Genomic DNA, 23,194 nt, shown 5'->3' on the forward strand with positions numbered 1-23,194 from the left:
GGTTGACCTGTCTTGAGTTCACTGGAGTTTCTGCTCCTTGTTTCTGATCTGTTTCTCCCACTCAGTTGCAGGTTTCTATGTAGCAGGGACTAGGTCAAGTTCTCATTGTGCTTATTGCCAAGTACAGGGATTAGCAGAAAGGAGTTATTCAGTATCTGTTTGGGGTTGGTGTAGTTTTCCAACAGGCAGCAGAAAATAGGAACCTTCAGCTATGTGAGATTGTATTCAAATTTTCTGAAAATGGATGTGGGAGAATAAACAGTATACTATTCCCTGTCCTTTATCTCAATAAGTTTTGGTGGGATGCCGAAGCCACCAGCTTTTTCAGAATATTCCAAAGGTAATATACACCTATGGATAATTACTACCTAAAGTAAATATATGTAGAAACAAACCAAGGCTAATGTGTGGCTTCTGTATATTTCATGGTGATAATGAGGATGATACAAATAATAGCTAACATTTATTAGGTGTTTATTATGAACCTCACTGGCTTTCTAATGCTTTGGTGCATTAACTCATCTGTTCTTCATAATAACCCTATTTTTATTTCCATTTTACAGATGAAGAAACAGAGGCATCAAGAGGTTAATTAACTTGTAAAAGTTTACTCTGCCAGTAGTGGCAGAATCAAGATTGAAGCTTGGTGGCCTGATTCTATAGCCTGGGCTCTTGGCCAAAGTCCTGCTTTTTTTTATTAGACTGGCAAAGTGGGTTTTAGGAATTAATAAGGCTGCAGCCAAACCTGTTAAAAGGTATCCTGGAGCAGCTGAGTGTTAAAAGCTAACAGGGTCAAGGATGCAGGTGGGCAAACTACTGCCCATGGCTTATTTTTGTAAATCCCTTTTTCCTCCCCAGCTAAGAATGGTTCTTATTGGGTTGGCCAAAAGGTTCATTCGTTTTTTTCCGTAAGATGGCTCTAGTAGCCCTTAGTTGTCTTTAACTTCATTTGAAACAATTTTGTTAGATTGTATGTAACAGCTGTCATATCAGTGTGCATTTAAAAAAAGACATGAATTTTTGTGTAGCCATTTTAATATTGAAGATGGAAGGAAAAGAAAGCAACATCTTTGGCATATTATGCTTTATTATTTCAAGAAAGGTAAAAACGTAACTGAAACGTGCAAAAAGATTTTTGCACTGTATGGAGAAGGTGCTGTGACTGATCGAATGTGTCAAAAGTGGTTTGCGAAGTTTCATGCTGGAGATTTCTTGCTGGACGAGGCTCCCCGGTTGGGTAGACTGGTTGAAGTTGATAGCGATCAAATCGAGACATTAATTGAGAACAATCAACGTTACACCAGGCGGGAGATAGCCGACATACTCAAAATATCCAAATCAAGCGTTGAAAATCATTTGCGCCAGCTTGGTTATGTTAATCGCTTTGATGTTTGGCTTCCATGTAAGTTAAGTGAAAAAAGACCTTCTTGACCATATTTCTGCATGCGATTCTCTACTTAAACGTAATGAAAACGTTACGTTTTTAAAACAAATTGTGACAGGCAATGAAAAATGGATACTGTACAATAATGTGGAACGGAGGAGATTGTGGAGCAAGTGAAATAAACCACCACCAACCACACCAAAGGCTGGTCTTCATCCAAAGAAGGTGATGTTGTGTATATGGTGGGATTGGAAGGGAGCCCTCAATTATAAGCTCCTTATGGAAAACCAAACAACTAGTTCCAACAAGTCCTGCTCCCAATTAGACCAACTGAAAGCAGCATTCGACGAAAAGTGTCCAGAATTAGTCAATAGAAAATGCAAAATCTTCCATCAGGATACTGCAAGACCACATGTTTCTTTGATAACCAGGCAAAAACTGTCGCAGCTTGGCTGGGAAGTTCTGATTCATCTGCCATGTTCACCAGACATTGCACCTTCGGATTTCCATTTATTTCGGTCTTTACAAAATTCTCTTAATAGAAAAAATTCCAATTCCCTGGAAGACTGTAAAAGGCACCTGGGACAGTTTTTTGCTCAGAAAGGTAAAAAGTTTTGGGAAGATGGAATTATGAAGTTGCCTGAAAAATGGCAGAAGGTAGTGGAACAAAAGGGTGAATACGTTGTTCAATAAAGTTCTTGGTGAAAATGAAAAATGTGTCTTTTATTTTTACTTAGAAACCAAAGGGCACTTTTTGGCCAACCCAGTACATATGACAGGTTGTAAAAAGAACAAAAAGAACAGCATTCCACAGAGACAGTTTGTGGCCACAAAGCCCATGATTAGCCCTTTTTTGAGTTCTTTTTCTTCCACAGATGACTTTGAAGTTGCTTGGGAATAGTAAATAAGATAAATAACAGTAATTAACTATTGAGAACAGTAAATAACCTTGAGGAAGAACCCAAGAAATTAAACTCCTGTTCTCCAAATCCTCCCAAGGGTCAAGCAGTGAGCCAATGCTTTACACAGATATGGTAGCATCACGGGCTTCTTTAATCTTTATTATATCCATGTGGGAAGAGGGAAGTATCAATACCAGTTGAGCCTCCTCCCGCTTCAGGAGGAATATTCACCAGCCACTAAACTTTTCAGAAGGGTGGGCGCAGTGTCTAAACAAACGTTATTATCAGGGCAACAGCTTATTAAGTGAAAAGCCATAATCTCTGCCACGCAGATTTCTTTCAACCCCATCTGCAAGGACAGTTTTATGATGTAGAATAGTATCTGCTTCTCTGCAGCTACAATAGAAAACATTGGTATAGTTACAACGGTTTTCCACTACTCACGCACATAATCCTAACAGCAATCTTATAATGTTGGTACTATTACGATCCCAATGCTGCAGCTTGCAGAAATGAAGCCTAGAGAGGTTAATTAATTTAACCACGATTAAAAATATATAGCAGTGCCAATATATGCAATTTTCTAGCAATGTGAGGTTTTGAAAACGAATTGTCCCCAGAGGCCACTTTTAACCAGTACCTCTCCTCTCCCACTTAACTGTCTCTCCTTTCCCACATTTCCCAGGATCAGAATGAGTACCTGGGGAACCTCGAGGTGTGTGAGAACTGCCAGGTATGGCGGTGCAGGCTGTCCCATGCTTGCGGGCATCCTGCCGGGATAGCCTAGTGGCAGCTGGACCCCAGCCCACACCCTGCTTGTGAAGGTGTGTGTGCCTGGGAGGAGGGACGCCTTTTTCTGATTTGCACAGAGATGCATTTCCCCCTCTCTCATGGCTTCTTTCTTTTTGCCTTTTGTGCCTCTTCAGGTCTCTGCCTTTCCCCAGGAAACGGAGAAGATGATCAAGTTCCAGGTGAGCTGGATTTTTATTTCCGTCACTTAACAGGTATTTCATTTCTCAGTAAGTGGACACCTTTTTTCTCTTCCTTGCCAAGCTTAAAGAATGACAGCAGACATTTAATACCATTTGTGTGCTGTGCTCTTTTGTTTCATTTTTTTAAAATTTCCCTTTTCAGTTTTTATTATCATTGTATTTCACAACTAATGGTGTGAAAGAGAATAGAAATTTTTAAAATGGGAAAGCCCACACATTATTACCCTGCTTACAAATCACCTGTGTTTTCCATGCTCATTTTTCATGTGCTATAACTATACTTGCAATAATAGATACAATTTTGAATTTTTTTTCACTTAAAATTATAGCACTTAATTTTTATCATCTAATATTATTTCAATGAACTGTTATACACTCTCCCTCATTTTTTTTTAACTATTTGTCATTCACAAGCTTTTAAATTCATGAGGATTCTCACAGTTTTACACAACAGTATCAGTTTCTATACATCTAATCTTTACTCAAAAAGCAATTCTGAGAGAATTCTGATACTATTTGTCCTTATGTTCTAGGGACTCAAAACTTAAATTTTTTTTTTCTTAAGTGGTACCTTTGTACAAAGACTACTTAAAGGATGGTTTTGTCTAACAGGGTCATACTGAGGCTGAACTCAGAAAAAAATAGTGTTAGCTGTTTTCGTTCAAAAAGAGCTAGATTCTTTCTTTCCAGGACCTGAAAGCTTTCTTTGTGTGTGTCTGTGTGCCTGTGTGTCACACCATTCATGAATTAATTGATTAGAGCATTACAGGTACTTACTTTTAAAATTTTAGTCATACTATAAGACACACAGGCACTTTCCATCTGTCATGCTATTCACTGCTCTAAGAGGGACTTGGAATCATCTTCACTGTCAACTTGAAGATAAGAGGTTCATGTAAGTTTGAAGACCTGTTCAGGTTCCTGCAGTAGGCAAGTATCTGGCCAACTCCAAAGCCTTTGCCTTCTGGATTAAGAGTATCAGGCATACCATTTGGGTGGAAAGAGAGACAAAAACAACCCAACACCTGCCATTATGGTTTCAAAACTTTAAAGTTTGTTATTCTTCAACATTACCATTTCTACTTTTTGTAATTTATTTTAAGGAGATAACCAGCAGAGTTCCAGGGACTAAGGTCTATATGGAAAGATTTTTTGCAACATTGTTTATAATAAGTAATCTAAAACTAAGCATGCATTATTTAGATCAGTTCACTGTATTCTCAGTCATCAATTTCTTGAATTACTATGCAGCCCTGAAGTGGGATGCCAGAAATCATCATCATCATCATCATCACAATAATAGTTATCATTTATTGGGTACTTACTATGTACCAGTCACTGTTCCTAAGTGCTTTACCTATAGTCACTCATTTTATTACCAGTACCCTAAGGTACAGTTATCAGCCTACAAATGAAGAGAGGATGAGGACCAAGTCCAAGGTCCCACAGCAGAGCATCCTAATGTGAACACAGGCATTCAGGCTCCAGAGCTGTGCCCATAAATGCTGCACATCTAGATGGGGCACAGAGGAGGAGCTACATACTCGAACAGTAAGGGTGACTCGTGCCCTGTAAGATCAGCACATTGAGTAAGTGGTGTAAGTGTATAAAAGAGGGAAGACAGACTCCATCACACGCTGTTGGAACTAAAGCTTTTCTAGCAGCCCACGCGATGCACCGGAGTTCCAGGGACTTACCTATAGGAGTACTAACAAAAGGCAGCAATTTAAAGTGCAAGGATTTCTTTTCCTGCAGCCCTTCTGGTGGATGGCATTGGCAGTGTGCAAAGCAAACAGAAGGCCGCTACTGAAATTTGACTCGGTCCCTCGGAATCCGAACAGCTTCCCATTCTTGACACTTTCTCAGTGCTGCCCCTCTTCCATAAACATAGTCTGTGTGTGTTTGGTGTTGTAGGAGCCAGTGTCCTTCAAGGATGTGGCTGTGGTCTTCACCGAGGAGGAGCTGGGGCTGCTGGACTCCGCCCAGAGGAAGCTGTACCGAGAGGTGATGCTGGAGAACTTCCGGAACCTGCTCTCAGTGGGTGAGGACGGGCGCCCTCTGTGACACAGTGTCAGCCTCCTGGGGTGTCTTTGTGTGCGCAGTTGCTTGAAGCTCCGGGACTCCTAAAATCATTCTCTGAGCTTGGGTACCTACGAGTCCTCATAATCCCTGTGCAGCAGAGACAAGATGTTTCTGATGTTTCTGTCCAGGAAAAAGAATCTGTCCTTTGAATTATAAGTGGGCAGCTTGTGGTGCTGCTCCACTGGTTTGTCATAAAATCAGTTTAGTGAGTTGCTCCAGCTTCTTTGTTTTTCAGGGTTCCAGTAACTGTAGTTGTTTTTGTTTGGTTTTTTTGGTGTGTGGGGGGGCACCACACCACACGGCTTGCGGGATCTTAGTTCCCTGACCAGGGATTGAACCTAGGCCTTCGTCAGTGAAAGCAGAGTCCTAACCACTGGACCGCCAGGGAATTCCCACTGTAGTTGTTTATAAATGTGATTTTTCACAGGTATTTTGTTTTTTGCTTTAATGATGTATTTGTAAATAACTTCAGACTTACAGAAAATTTGCAAAAGTAAAAGTATAGAACAAGAACACCCATATAGCTTTTACCTAGATTGACCTATAGTAACATTTTACCCCATTTAAATTTTATCATTTATGTGCATGTTCTTTCTCTCTCCATAAATATTTATGTATATGTATGAAAACATATGTATATACCTAATTTTTTTTCTGAACCATTTAAGGGTAATTTACGTATGCCATGGCCCTATTATCTCTAAATACTTCAGTGTATATGCACAGTTCAGGAATCCCAAGACTACCCTTACTCTGACACCAGTTCCAAGCTCGGGGGGGTCCCCTGAGCCTCAGTAATTTGCTAGAACTCTCAGAAGTCACTCAAAGCTGTTATACTCACAGCTACACTTTATTACATGGAAAGGATACAGGATAAAATCAGCCAAGAGAAGAGACGCCTGGGGCAGAGTCCAGGGGAGTTTCCAGCACAGACTCCCAGCTGTCCTCTCCCAGGCGAGTCGTGGACAGCACTCACTCTCCCCATCAGTGACGGGTGACCGTACATGCGGAGTGTTGCCAACCAGGGAGGCTCACACAAACCTTGGTGTCCAGAGCTTTGATTGCAGCTTGGTCGCATAGATGTGGTTGGACACCTGTGTGGCTGACTTTGGTTTCCATACGCCCCCTCACTTCCGGAAATCAAGCTGATACACATGGCCTAAAGGCCCCACCATAAATCACATTGTTAAACTCTCTGGTGTGGCCCAGGGCCTCCAGGTAAAAAAAGGACACTCTTATCAGGCAGTACATGGCCAGTGCTTAGTTATCATCTCCCAAGAGCTGAGGGCAAAAGCGAGACCTCTCTTTGGGCAAGGTTAATACTTCACTGGACAGTATATTTTGTAGAAATAGGAATATTTCTTACATATCCCCAGTGCAGATATAGCACTTTTATCCAATCTATCATTTATGCCCTAATTTTATCAGTAGAGCCAATTATATAACTTAAAGCATATTTTTCTGTCTCCAGGGCAAGATCCAGCCTAGGGTCTAGTCTAGCTGTCAGTGTTTCTTTAGCCTCCTTTAATTTGGAGCATTTTCACAGCATTGCTTTGCCTTTTAAGACTGTGACTTTTTAAGGAATACTGCTACTCCCTCCCCCCATTTTTAATAGAGCATTCCTAGTATTTCCTCATAATTAGATTCAGATGATCCATTCTGGCTGGAACTCTGCAGTTGGTAGTGGTGTGTCCTTCTGAGGGTATCACATCTAGAGACACACCATCTGTCCCTCATTAGTGATGCTAATTTTCATCACCCTGTCAAGATGTCCAATTTCTCCACTATAAGATTACTTCCTCTTGCAGTCACAGGGCATCACTTTTTAAGACCACACAAACATTTCCCTATAGACTTAGCATCCAATGATGATTCTTGCTGTATCCAGTCTCTACCATGATAGTTACCAAATGATGATTTTCTGGCTTCGTGCTTCCTTCACACGTAGCAGTGAGCACTTGGCATTCTGCAGAACGCAAGAGCCCCTCTCTCTTAACCATTTATTTATTTATTATTTGTAGGCACTTGTGAATTCTCTTATAAAAATGATTTGTAATTTATTACAATAATAATTATCTTGCTAAAGTTGTTCCAAATTTGACCCCTTTAAGCTGACTCCTTGCCCTTGTAATATGCCCCCAGCCTTTTTTTGAGCACTCTCTTATTTGGGGGCATAGCATGCTGTCCTAGGCTCATCCTTTACTTTGCCCCAGCTCTGGAATCATTTATTTCATTTATTGGGGAATGGTATTTAACACCACGGTCTGGATGCTAGGGATTGTCCTTGCCACTGTGGTTTCTTTGTTTCCTGGTCTCAGGGTTTAGAGCTGGGAGGTGGGGATGTATCTGGTTGTGTATATTCATATACATACACATATACATGCACACATATTGAAATAAATATGTATACATATGAATAGTTATTCCGTTTCATTCAAAATAAGAGAGATGTTAATTCAGATTATACTGAAACATCATTTTTCATCCATGAGATTAGCAAAAATTCAAAAACATAACACTATTTTTGGGGCAAAGCTGTGGGGAATAAAACACTTTCATGCATTGAAAGTAGGAGTGCAACTCGATACCACCCCTAAGGAGAGGAATTTGACAATATCTAACAGAACTATGGAGTTACCTTTTTCCAGTTCACTTGTAGGAATTTTCCCTAAAGATAACAAAGTGCAAAAGAGCATTAATAGTATACTAGTTTGTGTAAGGAGGAAGGGAAAATAAGTAAATATATGAATATCTGCCAACCTTTATAAGAAGAAACACAGGAAGGATTAATCAGGAAGTCATGAAGTTAGTTTTTTATAAGTGGGTGGAAGGTAATAGTGTGGAAGGGATGTTTGAGAGAGTTACACTTGTCTGGATACACCTTTTTGTCTAGTTTGGACTTTTGAAAATATGTTGGTTCAACACATTCTGAAACGTAAATCAAATAAGAAGACAAAGGGATGATAATCTAAAAGAAAAATGAATTGTATTTGAAATTAATACCTTAACCACAATGAATAGAGAAAAGAAAGAATTCACGGAAGTAGCTAAGGAACACAGTGTATAACTCTATACCCTTAGTTTTTGGTACAGTGGGAGGGGGATGGGAGAATGACTTGCAATCCTGAACACTTTTTAGTGGATTTGTTTATTGCTCTGATATGGAATAAGCAATTCTGAGACTATTTTAGATGTACTACAGGTGCCAAGGCCATTCAGTGGAGAAAGTATCATCTTTTCAACAGATGGTGCTGAAGCATTTGGACTTCTGTATGCATATATTTGCATGCCTCACACCTACCAAAAAATTAACTCAAAATGGATAAGAGACATAATGTAAAATGTAACTTCTAGAAAGAAACACAGGAGAAAATCTTCATGACCTTGGGTTAGGCAAAGAGGTCTTAGACATGATCCCAAAAACATGATTCAGAAAAGAAAAAAAAGAAAAAAACACAAGTGGGACTTGGTCAAAATTTAAAACTTTTGCTCTCCTCGCCTTTTTACAGGGAATCAGCCCTTCAAACCGGAGCTTATATTACAGCTGGAGAGAGAAGAAGAGCTTTTGATGATGGAGACAGAGACCCAGAGAGATGGGTGTTCAGGTGAGAACCATCCAGCAGTGACCCAGAAGCCAGAGAGCCCCTCCTGACACATGAGTCAGAAAATGTCAGCCCCTGAGGTGTCTGTCGCCTCACCCCCTCTAGCTTTCCATATTCTAGCTCATTCCTTCTGTCCCAGCTGCACTGGCCCATTGCTGCCCATCGGACCTGTCAGAATTATGCTTCTGCTTCAGGTTACTTGGCTTGCTTTGCTCTGTGCCTTGACTGAGTGAATCGGTTAATACATGTGTGGTCTTCACTGTCTTCGGTCCTCCTTGAGGCAGCTAATAGGTGTGGAATAAATCAGTGGGATGGAGGGATACTCTAGAATGTTGTTTGTCAACTGATGAATGCCTGTCCTAATTCTAACTGTTCAGGTGTCCTTGAGTATTCATGGATAGGTAGCCATTATTCCTAAAAGATGAATAGCCAGTCAGCTAAAGGAAATACCAAAAATGATCAATGCCAACATTATAATTGACCCTTCCCATGCAGCAATTTCAAGTGAGACACTTTTGCATTAACTTCCTCATTCAGATGCCCAGCTCTTTATCTTCCCATCTGTCCTCTCTTCTCACCGTCGCATCCCCTGACACCTAAACAGTCTCTTGACCTAGCTACGGTTTTTTTAAAAAATTTTATTCAATTTACTTAAATTAAAAAAAAACAACAGTTCACCTATTTTTCCCATCCCCCAACCCCTGCCTCTTGCAACCAACAGTCTGTTCTCTGTATCTGTGAGCTTGGTTGGTTTTGTGTGTTTGTTGCGGGGCGGGGGGTGGTGACTTTAGATTCCACGTATAAGAGAGATCGAGCGGCATTTGTCTTCAAATACCTCAAGGTCTACCCGTATTGTTGCAAATGGCAAGATTTCATTTTTATTTATAGCTGAATTTTCTTTATCCATTCATCCATCAGTGGACACTTAGATTGTTTCCTTATCTTGACTGTTGTAAATAATGCTGCAGTGTACATGGGGGTGCATATATTTTTTCTTTTTATGAATTTATTTATTTATTTTGGGCTGCGTTGGGTCTTTGTTGCCGTGCATGGGCTTTCTCTAGTTGCGGTGAGCGGGGGTTACTCTTTGTTGTGGTGTATGGGCTTCTCATTGTGGTGGCTTCTCTTTGTTGCAGAGTACAGGCTGTAGGCGCGTGGGCTTCAGTAGTTGTGGCACGCGAGCTCAGTAGTTGTGGCTCACGGGCTCTAGAGCACAGGCTCAGTAGTTGTGGCACACGGGCTTAGTTGCTCCACGGCATGTGGAATCTTCCCGGACCAGGGCTTGAACCCGTGTCCCCTGCATTGGCAGGTGGATTCTTAATCACTGTGCCACCAGGGAAGCCCCATGTATCTTTTCGAGTTACTGTTTTCATTTTCTTCAGATAAATACACAGAAGTAGAATTGCTGAATCGTATGATAGTTCTATTTTTAATTCTTTGAGGACCCTCCATACTGATTTCCATAGTGGCTGCACCAACTTCCATTCCCACCAGTAGTGTACAAGGGCTCCCGCTCCTCCACATCCTTGCCGCCATTTGTTATCTCTTGTCTTTTGATAATAGACATCCTAACAGGTGGGAGGTGATCATCTCATGGTGGATTTGATTTGCATTTCCCTGATGATTAATGTTGAGCATCTTTTTATGAACCTTTTTATGTTGGCCATCTGTATGTCTTCTTTGGGAAAATGTCTATTCTGGTCTTCTGCCCATGTTTTTAATCAGATCGTTTGTTTTTTACTATTGAATTGTATGAGTTCTTTCTATATTTTGGATATAACCCCTTATCAAATATATGATTTGCACATAGTTTTCTCCCATTCAGTAGTTTGCCTTTTCGTTTTATTGTTGGTTTTCTTTGCTGTGCAGAAGCTTCTTAGTTTGACTGTAGCCCCACTTGTTTATTTTTGCTTTTGTTTCTTTTGCTTTTGATGAAGGATAAAATGATTTTTATCCTTCATTTTGTTAATGTGGTGTACCACACTTACTGGTTTGCAGATGTTGAACCATACTTGCATCCCTACAATAAATCCCATTTGATTTTGGTGTATGAGCCTTTTAATGTGTTGTTGAATTCAGTTTGCTAATACTTTGTTTAGGATTTTTACATTATGTTCATCAGAGATATTGGCTTGTAATTTTCTTTTTGAAGTGGAACTTCCAAGTTGGACATATATGCGAGTCCAAACATTTTAGTAATGTTTTTGAGTCCTCAGACCCTGGTGTCAGAAGCCATGGTCACACCTGTGTAGCTAAGGATGCTCCTGGGTGAGAAGGAGAGTCAGTTGAAAATTTCAAAACCAATTACTTCACTTCTATAATTTTTTGTTTCCATCTCAGTTAACATTCAGAGTCATAACAGGCAATATACTCTCTAGAGCAGGGGTCAGCAAAGTTTTTCTCTAAAGGTCCAGATAGTGAATATTTTAGGCTTTGCTGGCCATATGTGGTCTCTGTCACATATTCTTCTTTGTTTTTTCTTACACCATTTTAAAAAATGTAAAATCTATTCTTGTTCTTAAGCTACACTAAAACAGGGCTAGGGCCGTAGTGTGCCAGTCCCCCTGCCTGATAGCATCAGTAGGAATGTAATGTCATATTTTAAAATATCTTTTTATTTAATTTTTTACATATACTAACATGTATATACCTTATATTAATGCAAAATTTTGAAAATGTACATTCTTTTTTTTTTTTTTTTTTTTTTTTTTGCTGTACGCGGGCCTCTCACTGCTGTGGCCTCTCCCGTTGCGGAGCACAGGCTCCGGACACACAGGCTCCGCGGCCATGGCTCGCGGGCTCAGCCGCTCCGCGGCATGTGGGATCTTCCGGGATCGGGGCACGAACCCGTGTCCCCTGCATCGGCAGGCGGACCCTCAACCACTGCGCCACCAGGGAAGCCCCTCTTATTTTTAATATACTAATTTTTCTCCTTCATGGTACCTTGAGCAAGAAATCCCTCCCAATCTGAGATTATCTCTTCTTAAAAATAATCATCACTATATAATCCAGTATGTGACTATAACATGTATCATTTACCCATTTTTTAATTGATAGGCATTCATTTCTCCGCCGTCTCCCTTGTTTTTTTACTACTAATATAGAAAGTACAGCAATAAAAACCCCAATCCAAATGTCGTTGGGTACTAGTGATTTTATTTCTGTGGAATAAATTACCTGGTGACTCAGAGATTCAAAGAGAAAAACCATCCTACTGAGCTGGTTTTTGTTTTGGCTGTGTTGGGTCTTAGTTGCGACACATGGGATCTTTTCATTGTGGCGCAGTCTCTTCGTTGCAGTGCTCAGGCTTCCCTCTGGTTGTAGTGTGCGGGTTTTCTCTCTAGTTGTGGCACGCGGGCTCCAGAGCACGTGGGCTCCGTAGTTTGCTGCACACGGGTTCTCTCATTGAGGCGGGTTCTCTCACGTGAGCTCAGTAGTTGTGGCGCACAGGCATAGTTGCCCCGCGGCATGTGGGATCTTAGGTCCCTGTCCGGGATCGAACCTATGTCCCCTGCATTGGAAGGTGGATTCTTTACCACTGGACCACCAGGGAAGTCCCCTTACTGAGCTTTAACTTTGGAGTTGTAACCAAGAGAGACATAATTATCCCCATTGACTTTCCTGCAGCCTCTAGGAGCTGATTTAATTGACGTGGGCAAAGAAATATTTTTAAAATGATAGTTTTACAACCACTCTGTTAGCGGAACTATCTCAATTTCCACTAGGAAAGAGAACGATGTCAATAAATAATGGCTTCTTTTTTTTTTTTTTTTTTGCTGTATTGGGTCTTTGTTGCTGCGCGTGGGCTTTCTTTAGTTGTGGTGAGTGGGGGCTACTCTTCATTGCAGTGAGCCGGCTCTAGGTACATGGGAGTGGTGGCATGTGGGCTCAGTAGTTGTGGCTCACGGGCTCTAGAGCACAGGCTCAGTAGTTGTGGCGCACGGGCTTCATTGCTCCACGACATGTGAGATCTTCCTGGACCAGGGCTCGAACCATGTCCCCTGCATTGGCAGGCGGATCCCTAATCACTGCGCCACCAGGGAAGTCCCAATAATGGCTTCTTAACTGTCCATCTCCTTGCAAGATGTTCCAAGTCGCAGCCCATCCATCTCTCCCAAAGTCAGCATCTGCATAAATTTCCTAGTTTTTTTTCAGGCCAGGCAAGGAAGATTCAAGGTGAGAAAAACAAGAGTTGGGAAGACCAGCCCCTGTCTTTCTTTTCATCCCCTATTAAAAAATAAGTATATATTTCTTCTTCTTTATTTCATACACGTTAGCCATTAAATAAACAAATGTTAATGTAGATTTTAGACAGTTTTCAAGCCTTCATCCCCATAAAGATCTAGTGTATAATTTTCAGCTGGTGACCATTATAACCTGAAAAAAGAAGTTGTACTCTCAGGTTTCATACATCCTGAGGGAAAGAAAGAATATATCTCAAGTGGTAATTTGTTCCCAGTATTCTTAAACTTCAGTCCATGTAGGCATGAAACTAAGAGGTACAAACCTACCTATTGATATTTTTCCAAGTTTCCGCATTTGAACTTTGCATTTGAGCCTTATAATTGTTTCATTACAAGCTTTATACCTTCCTCAACTATTTACACCAGTGGTTTTCATACTTTTTGGGCCATGGCCTTCAGTGTGTAATGTAACCCAGTACAGACCTATGTGTGTATACATATCTGCAAGTCTGAAACAAGCATTTATGCCATGATAACCTGACATGCAGTGCAACTGTAATATTTTCTGTCCTTTTTAAAATTGCATGTCACAATCTACTAAATTGATCTTAAGCCTCACTAATGGTTTCCCACCATTAGTGTTCTTGTGCTGTTATAGGCTGTTCATTCCAAATACATCCAGTAATATTCCATAATCTGTTTTCAGCCTTCTCTGCCAGTGATTAAATTTTGTCTTCTATTGGAAAGTGATAAGAAAAATAATTTTACTTGGAGTGCAAAAGATGATGTGTAGTCCATGTTTACATAAAATAAGCTTGTCAGTCCACATAAGTAAACAAAATCTGTTTCATGGAATTGCCTGATTAATTTGATCAGAGGTGCAGAGTCAACAACCTTTTAGAGCCACCTGCACCTGTTGCTGACGTGAGGCATCACGATCCCCAGGGGCTCTGAAAGGTGATCCTTTACCAACACTATACCTTAATACTGCTGACTGCCGCTGATGCGATCTGAAACTCCCAGCAGGGATGGAAAGGGAAGTTTCTGGTCCGTAGAGCCAGGCAAGCATCATTGCTGTATAAACCAAGGGCTTCTGGGCTTTTTTTTTTTCCCCATAGCAGATTATTCCTGTTTTTCATTTCCAGTGTTATCTCTAATTATAGCAAAACCATCTACTTCATTAACCAGGAGATACTTACGTTCAGTAATCTCCATCTTTCAAGTAATAAGGTGCTCCCTGCAAATTATCTTGCTTTTTCTTCTCTTTCCTTGGTAGTTTGCTGGTTCCAGCTAGATCTGAATACCATTCCTGTCAGTAGTTCTCACGTAGCTGTTTTCAGCTATTTCCTTTGATAATTTTAATTCCTTTATGGCTTAATTAGAATATCAAACATCACTGGGTTAAGAGTTGTTGAAGGCGTAACTTAACCTTATATGTTTTTTTTACATCTTTATTGGAGTATAATTGCTTTACAATGGTGTGTTAGTTTCTGCTTTATAACAAAGTGAATCAGTTATACATGTACATATGTTCCCATATCTCTACCCTCTTGCATCTCCCTCCCTCCCACCCTCCCTATCCCACCCCTCTAGGTGGTCACAAAGCACTGAGCTGATCTCCCTGTGCTATGCGGCTCCTTCCCACTAGCTATCTATTTTATGTTTGGTAGTGTATATATGTCCATGCCACTCTCCTGCTTTGTCACAGCTTACCCTTCCCCCTCCCCATATTCTCAAGTCCATTCTCTAGTAGGTCTGTGTCTTTATTCCTATCTTACCCCTAGGTTCTTCATGACATTTTTTTTTCTTAAATTCCATATATATGTGTTAGCATACGGTATTTGTCTTTCTTTCTGACTTACTTCACTCTGTATGACAGACTCTAGGTCCAACCTTATATGTTAACCTTAACTAAACCTTAAGTTTTAATGCAACGTTTCATCAATACCTTATGAACCTTATGATATCTTACACATGCCAATCATGTTGATCTAGCATTATAATTCCTTGCCAGAATTTCCTTTTTAATAGAAAACTTACTACATTTGCATTAACTAACTGCAGACATAAAGTACATATGGGTAAAATAGCATGTTGTTAATAAAATATGACACATCTCTTTTTTAAATTATACATATGTTTTATTACTTTTTTCTTATAATTTTTAGATTACTTTTTTGATCATTTACAGTGGTGACATCTGATCTCAGGCTGTGATAGGCTGGCCATTTTATGCTAGAATAGTCTTTGCTTTCTGCATTTCACTTCTTCTGTCTCCACCCCACATAACCCTGTTCTTGTTTTCAAACAGGCAGATCTCAGAGATATTGCAGGTTCAGTTCCAGAGCACTGCAAGAAAGCAAATATTGCATATAAAGCAAGTCACAAATTTTTTGGTTTCCTAGTGCATATAAAAGTCATGTTTATACTATACTGTAGTTTATTAAGTGTGCAATAGCATTATGCTAAAAAAACAATTCACATACCTTAACTAAAAAATACTTTATTGCTAAAAAATGTTAACCATCATCTGAGCCTTCAGTGAGTCATAGTAGTAACATCAAAGATCACAGATAACTATGACAAATATAATAATGAAAAAGTTTGAAATATTGTGAGAATTACCAAAATGTTACACAGAGACATGAAATGAGCAAATTCTGTTGGAAAAATAGTGCCAGTAGGCTTGCTCAACATAGGGTTGCCTTCAGTTTGTAAGAAACTCTACCTGTGAAGCACAGTAAAGCAAAGCACAATAAAACAAGGTATGGAGTATATTTTTCCCTGTAGACTGAGTTAAAATGGCTTCTAAAATGATAGCTTTGTGGCATAGAGTTGGATGTTGTAGCCATTGTTAATGTACATGATTAGAAAGAACTCTTCTTCTCAAGCTCACATGGAACATTCACCAAGATAGACCATAATCTGAATCATAAAACACACCTTAACAAATTTAAAAGAATAGAAATCATGCAGTGCCTGCTCTCAGACTGCAATGGAATTAAACTAGAAGTCAATAAATCAAATAACTGGAAAACCTCAAATGGAGATTAAACAATACACTTCCAAATAACACATGGGTCAAAGAAGAAATCTCAAGAGAAATTTTAAGATATTTTGAACTACATGAAAATGAAAACACAACCTACCAAAATTTGTGGGCTGCAGCAAAAGCACTGATTAGAGGAAAATTTATAGCATTGAATACATGTATTAGAAAAGAAGAAAGGTCTAAAATCAATCATCTAAGCTTCCACCTTAGGAAACTAGAAAAAGAAAAGCAAATTGTAAGCAGAAGAAAAGTAAGTAGAAGACAAGAATAAGAATTGGAAATAAGAAATCAGTAGAGAAAATCAATGAAACCAAAAGCTGGTTCTTTGAAAAGATGCCTAAAATGGATAAGCTTCTTAGCTAGGGTAACTAAGAAAAAGAGACACAAATTACTAATATCACAGAAATGCAAATTACTAATATCAGAAATGAAAGAGGGAACATGACTACAGAACCTGTGGACATTAAAAGAATAAAAAAGGAATACTATGAACAAACTCTATGCCCACAAATTTGACAGCCTAGATGAAATAGACCAATTCCTTGAAAGACACATTTGCCAAAAGGAAAGTAAAGCTATTTACTTTATTTGACATGCCTCGTATTCTGTGTCCCTTCATTTCATTATTATATAAAATATTCATATAGTAATTGAAAGCTTTGCTTTTGAGAAACCTAAGACATCATTAGGCTTTTTTTTTTTTTTTTTTTTTTTTTTTTTTTTGCTGTACGCGGGCCTCTCACTGCTGTGGCCTCTCCCGTTGCGGAGCACAGGCTCCGGACACACAGGCTCCGTGGCCATGGCTCGCGGGCCCAGCCGCTCCGCGGCATGTGGGATCTTCCGGGATCGGGGCACGAACCCGTGTCCCCTGCATCGGCAGGCGGACTCTCAACCACTGCGCCACCAGGGAAGCCCACTAGGCATTTTTTAAATTAATTTTTTATTGAAGTATAGTTGGTTGGCATCTTTTTTTTTTTAAGTACTACTGAGATGAGTACTCATAGACATGCCGTAAAGTGTTACCCTGCAGTCAGGGCACTGCCCCAGATCCTACTGCCACTGAATCATCAGTGCGGCCTTTTATTTTTAATTTTTTTAATAAATTGGTTATAGGGTGGGGCTACAGGTAAGATTTTATACAAGAAAAACTACACCATTTATTTTCAAAATTAAAAAGACACAATCCACAAGATTCTTGTGACCTTTGCTTTTCTCATCAGCAGGTGATATCTGAGTGTAGCCCTACCTCTCATACAGCCTTTCAACATTGCAGTAAAACTGCCATCACCAGTTCCTTTCCCATGAAAAATAACTTAACACATATATGCACTTTCAGTTCTGTGAGAGTAACTCAAGCTGTGATCTATTCATTATGTGCTTATTGAGCAACTACTGTTTGCTAGGAGTGTTACAGGCAGTGAGGGTAATGCTGTGTACACAACGAAGTGCTTGTCCTTGTGGGTAATCCACCCCAGTGTGGAGAGACAGAAAAACACAAAGAGTTATTATGTTTGAGGATAATATTCATGTTATGAAAAAAATCCTCTTTTACTGCTTTTTTTTTCCCCCCGGATGCTGAAAGAGAATTAACGTACTGCCAAGTGTTAGGAGAGTGCATGTTATTACTTCAACCCTGTTGGACCACCGGTCCTCAGGGAGTATACTTCTCACTAGGATATGAAGATCTGCTGCCTGCTGATAATCCGAGCTTTCATAACTAAGGGACAAGACATTTTCACCCAAACATACCCATCTTCAACTCTTCTGGAGCCTCAAATTCCCTAAACATTAAAGTAATTTTCTAGCAGAATGGTGCAAGCCAAAGTCAATGTTCATTGAGTTTAGTTTGTTTGATAACAGAGGACACCTACTGGTGCCATAAAACTTGCCTATGCTTCCCTCAGCCTCCATTTTTTTCTGATGTCTTTGGAGTTGAATTCTGTCACCCGTGTTTTACATTCTGACCTGCACCATGGCCCTTGATAATTGCAAAATATCTTTTGAAAGGAGTTAAGCTGATAATGGCTGACAGTGACTTAGAAGAGCTTATTAGTCTCATGAAGATAAAGAACGAATTAGAGATAGGCAGTTTGATGCCTCAAGCATAGATTAAAGATCTACTTTTACCTTCATCTGCACAGCATTTAACATGCAGTCTTCTTAAAAACAAACAAAAATGTTACCATGCCCATTACTATCAGGGCAAAAAGCATTTATCCACTTGAAACTATACTCTTTCCAATTTGAGACTATCCCCTTCTGTTTTCTTGAAATCTCCAGGCAGCCCATGATAATTTGTGTATGGTTTAACTAGGCATTTTGAACAGGGCACCGTCTTCAATGTCCAGGTTGTGTTGCAAAGCCCTAATTTTGAGGCACGCAGATAGCCAGAATTCTGTGGATCCTACTTATATTCCTGGTATAGCCAAAGATGAGCCATTTTCTAAGTATCATCAGAGGTAGTAACATGAATTTTCCTCCAGTTTATTGAAGTTGCATATCATCATCTAAGTGCAAAATCTTGAAATCTCTGAATAAAAGCATTCACTGTGTACACGTCTAAAATCTCTTTATTTTTATAGGAACCAAGAGTCAACATAATATGGAAAGTATTCAGGAAGTGGGATTAAGCTGCCTTTCCCCCAAAGAGCTTTCCACCTGGCAGACCTGGCAACAAGGTGCAGGCAGGTTAACCGGGTGTCAAGATTCCATGAAAACTTCTCAAGAGAATATTTCTCAGCTGCAAAAGCAAGGCGATTCCCCCTGCCAAGTTTGGGCAGGAATACCGATTCAGATTTCTGAAGATGAGAACTATGTATTGACTCATATAGGAGATGGTTCCCATGACCTAAAAGGTCAAGAATTTCCCTCTTGGAGAGCCCAGCATTCTTGGAGGAAAATGTATCTTACAGAGCCACGTAATTATCAGTGTAGATGTCAGAAAATTTCCATGAAAAATGATTTCTGTATGTCTGAAAGTATCCGTTGGATCTCACATCACAATGATAATCTGGGTGTACACAGAACAGAAAAAAACTATAGCTGCCATGACTGTGGAGAAGATGTCATGAAGGTCTCATTGCTTAATCAAGACTTAATTCAGACAGGGCAAAAGCTCTACTCTGGTAATGAGTACAGAAAAGCCTTCAACAATGACTCCAGCTCTGAAGTTCTTCAGCAGTTACACTTGGAAGGAAAGCCCTGTGCATACAGTCCATGTGGAAAGGACTGTAGTTACAGTTCAGTTCTTCATACTCAGCAAAGTGTTTGTAGAAGAGACAACTGTGTTTCTGAGAGTTCACATCTGCAATGCCATCAGAAAGTACATGCAGAGGAGGTGCCACTTAAATATGAATACAGTGAGACTGTCAATCAGTGTTCCTCTCATAACACATATGAACTTACTCACACGGGAGAGGTGTCCAGCAGATGCAACATTTATGAGAAGGGCTTCAGTCATAGCTTAGACCTTAGTAGCAGTTTTAGGGTCCATACTGAGCAGGAGCCCTATGGATTTGAGGAGAACAGGAATGCCTTTAACCAGAATTCTTGCCTTCGAGCCCATCAGAAAATCCAAACTGAAGAGAAACTCAACACAGATGTGGAGTGTGAGAAGGGTTTCATTTGTAACTCAGATTGTAACATTCAGCACAGAGTTCACATGGAAGAGATTCCCTATAATTCTGAGGTGTGTGGTAATGGCTTCAGTCTGGCCTCACATTTTCAAGACCTTCAGATAGTCCACACTAGGGAACAACCATATAAACGTTATACATGTGGTAACAGCTTCAGCCAAAATTCATATCTTCAAGGCCATCAGAAAATTCACATTGGAGAGAAACCTTACAAGGAGTGTGGGAATGGCTTCAGTTGGAATTCAAAACCTAAAGATCATCAGAGAGTCCACACTGGAGAGAAGCCATACAAATGCAACGCATGTGGTAAACTCTTCAGTCACAGATCAGTTCTTAATGTTCATCAAAGGGTCCACACAGGAGAGAAACCTTTTAAATGTGAGGAGTGTGATAAGGGATTCAGTCGGAGTTCATACCTTCAGGCCCATCAGAGAGTCCACACTGGAGAAAAACCATACAAATGTGAGGAGTGTGGGAAGGGATTCAGTCGGAGTTCATACCTTCAAGGCCATCAGAGAGTTCATACTGGAGAGAAACCATACAAGTGTGAGGAGTGTGGGAAGGGATTCAGTCGGAGTTCACACCTTCAAGGCCATCAGAGAGTTCACACTGGAGAAAAACCATTCAAGTGTGAGGAGTGTGGGAAGGGATTCAGTTGGAGCTTTAATCTTCAAATTCATCAGAGGGTTCACACAGGAGAGAAACCCTATAAATGTGGAGAATGTGATAAGGGCTTCAGTAAGGCCTCAACTCTTCTGGCACATCAGAGAGTCCACACAGGAGAGAAGCCATACCAATGTGATGAATGTGGTAAGAGCTTCAGTCAGAGATCGTACCTTCAAAGCCATCAGAGTGTCCACACTGGCGAGAGACCATATATATGTGAGGTATGTGGGAAGGGCTTCAGTCAGAGAGCATATCTTCAAGGTCATCAGAGAGTCCACACCAGAGTGAAGCCATACAAATGTGATATGTGTGGGAAGGGCTTTAGTCAGAGCTCACGCCTTGAAGCACATCAGAGGGTCCACACAGGAGGGAAACCATACAAATGTGAGGTGTGCACAAAGGGTTTCAGTGAAAGTTCACGCCTTCAAGCACATCAGAGGGTCCACACGGAAGGGAGGCCCTATAAATGTGAACAGTGCGGTAAGGGTTTCAGTGGGTTTTCAAGTCTTCAAGCCCATCACAGAGTCCACACTGGGGAAAAACCATACAAATGTGAGGTGTGTGGTAAGGGCTTCAGTCAGAGATCAAACCTCCAGGCTCATCAGAGAGTCCACACGGGAGAGAAACCATACAAATGCGATGCATGTGGTAAGGGTTTCCGTTGGAGCTCAGGTCTTCTAATTCATCAAAGAGTCCATAGTGGTGATACATTCTATAAAAGTGAAGAGTATGGTAAGGTTTATCTTTCTTCAGAGAATCCATACAAAAGTGAAATTCTGTAAAACGGTATTCTATTGCGTTCTGAAGTCCTCAAATGAGAGCTGAAATTTTCCACTCACTCCAGTTCTTGAAGTAGAAAAAGTTTCTTTCATGAAAAGGTAATGTTTCTGCCCAACATCAACATTCACAGTAGGAGACCACACAGCAGAGACATCTAATGAGAGGGGTTCCACATGGGATTTTGTGAGAACTTTAACATGTCATTGCACGTTACTTTTTTTTTTTTTTTTCTTTTTTTTTTTTTTTTCTTTTTGCGGTATGCGGGCCTCTCACTGTTGTGGCCTCTCCCGTTGCGGAGCACAGGCTCCGGATGCGCAGGCCCAGCGGCCATGGCTCATGGGCCCAGCCGCTCCGCGGCATGTGGGATCCTCCCAGACCGGGGCACAAACCCGTATCCCCTGCATCGGCAGGCGGACTCTTAACCACTGCGCCACCAGGGAGGCCCATTGCACGTTACTTTAACCAGTTGTTGCACTAGGGCTTAAAAAAGATATGAGTATAGTCAGGATTTTAACAGAAGCACAGTAATGAGCATGCCTAAATGGAATGTAAATGGAATGTAAAGTTAATGAGAGAAGGGGCTTCATGCATTGTTAAGTCTCCAAAGCCACGACACTGCATAACTCAATATTAGGTGCTCAGTACTTTTTGCTAAATGACTAAAAGTGTGTAAAGGTATCATGTTTGAAATTTTTATTAAGCTATTTTCCCCAAAAAGTCATTTAAAAATGTATTTGGAGGAGGAATACTGCAAGTAATGTAAGCACTTCAAGTAAATATTATTTGAAATGTATCAGCAATATTGCAATCTGAAATTACATGAGTTTGGTTGTAGCCCTGTTGGGATTGGTTCTCTCCCTTTGTCCCTCATGTAAGCAGGGGTGAACTGAATTTCTTACCATTTGGTCTCTTTCTCTACAGTATACTATCCATTTAAGTTTAGCTGTGAGTATGTACACCTGTGTGCACTTTAAAGGACAGTACAAACTGATAAAACAACGTTTCTGGTTAACTTTACAAAAATGGAACACTGCATTTCACATAATTGAATTTTTACTCCTGCCCTGTGTGTTAGGACAGAGTTTTACTGTAATATTTGGAAAGTGGCAGAAATTGTTACTAATGACAAATACTTTCTTAATAAATGTCAAAATTACAATACTTGGTTTTTTAGTCTCCATATTTCCATCAAAATCCTTTTGATCTGACTGATTTCTAAGAGTTATAGCCTTTGTCCAATTCAGACCTCCTTAGGCAGGATCCGTGACAAGTTTGGAGGACTTTAATTTTGTTAAGTTTCACATCCCCATACTTCTTCCACTCACACAAAGAAAAATATCTTTTTTTTTTTTTTTTTTTTTTTTGCGGTACACGGGCCTCTCACTGTTGTGGCCTCTCCCGTTGCAGAGCACAGGCTCCGGATGCGCAGGCTCAGCAGCCATGGCTCATGGACCCAGCCGCTCTGCGGCATGTGGGATCTTCCCGGACAGGGGCACGAACCCGTGTCCCCTGCATCAGCAGGCGGACCCTCAACCACTGCGCCACCAGGGAAGCCCTCAATATTTTTTTATTGAAGTATAGTTGATTTACAATGTTATGTTAATTACTGCTGTACAGCAAAATGATTGTTATACAATCTATTTTTTATTCTTTTCCATTATGATATATCAGGATATTGAATATAGTTCTCTGTGCTATACAGTAGGACCTTATTGTTTATCCATTCTATATATAAAAGCTTATATCTGCTAACTCTAACATCCCACTCCCTCCCTCCCTCAACCCCCTTCCCCTTGGCAACCACCAGTCTGTTATCTATGTCTGTGATTCTGTTTCCGTTTCATAGATAGGTTCTTCTGTGTCATATTTTAGATTCCACATAAAAGTGATATCATATGTTATTTGTCCTTCACTT

General features: G+C 40.3%; 1 protein-coding gene across 3 annotated transcripts in view; it reads left to right on the forward strand.

Annotated features, from left to right (window-relative positions):
- The window catches only part of ZNF112 (zinc finger protein 112), a 35,728-nt gene extending 13,333 nt beyond the window's left edge, over window positions 1–22,395 (forward strand). For 2 of the 3 annotated variants that reach the window (XM_060084254.1, XM_060084255.1), the window contains exons 2-6: window positions 2,972–3,110; window positions 3,213–3,257; window positions 5,193–5,319; window positions 8,870–8,965; window positions 18,781–22,395. In XM_060084254.1, coding sequence (XP_059940237.1) covers window positions 3,243–3,257; window positions 5,193–5,319; window positions 8,870–8,965; window positions 18,781–21,281 — 2,739 coding nt within the window. In that variant the 5' untranslated portion in view covers window positions 2,972–3,110; window positions 3,213–3,242 and the 3' untranslated portion in view covers window positions 21,282–22,395. The remainder of the gene's footprint in view (window positions 1–2,971; window positions 3,111–3,212; window positions 3,258–5,192; window positions 5,320–8,869; window positions 8,966–18,780) is intronic. The other variant, XM_060084253.1, reaches the window with a different exon arrangement.
- The last annotated feature ends 799 nt before the right edge of the window (window positions 22,396–23,194 follow it).

The sequence above is a fragment of the Mesoplodon densirostris genome, chromosome 19 (genome assembly GCF_025265405.1).
Source record: "Mesoplodon densirostris isolate mMesDen1 chromosome 19, mMesDen1 primary haplotype, whole genome shotgun sequence".
Lineage (NCBI taxonomy): Eukaryota > Metazoa > Chordata > Mammalia > Artiodactyla > Ziphiidae > Mesoplodon > Mesoplodon densirostris.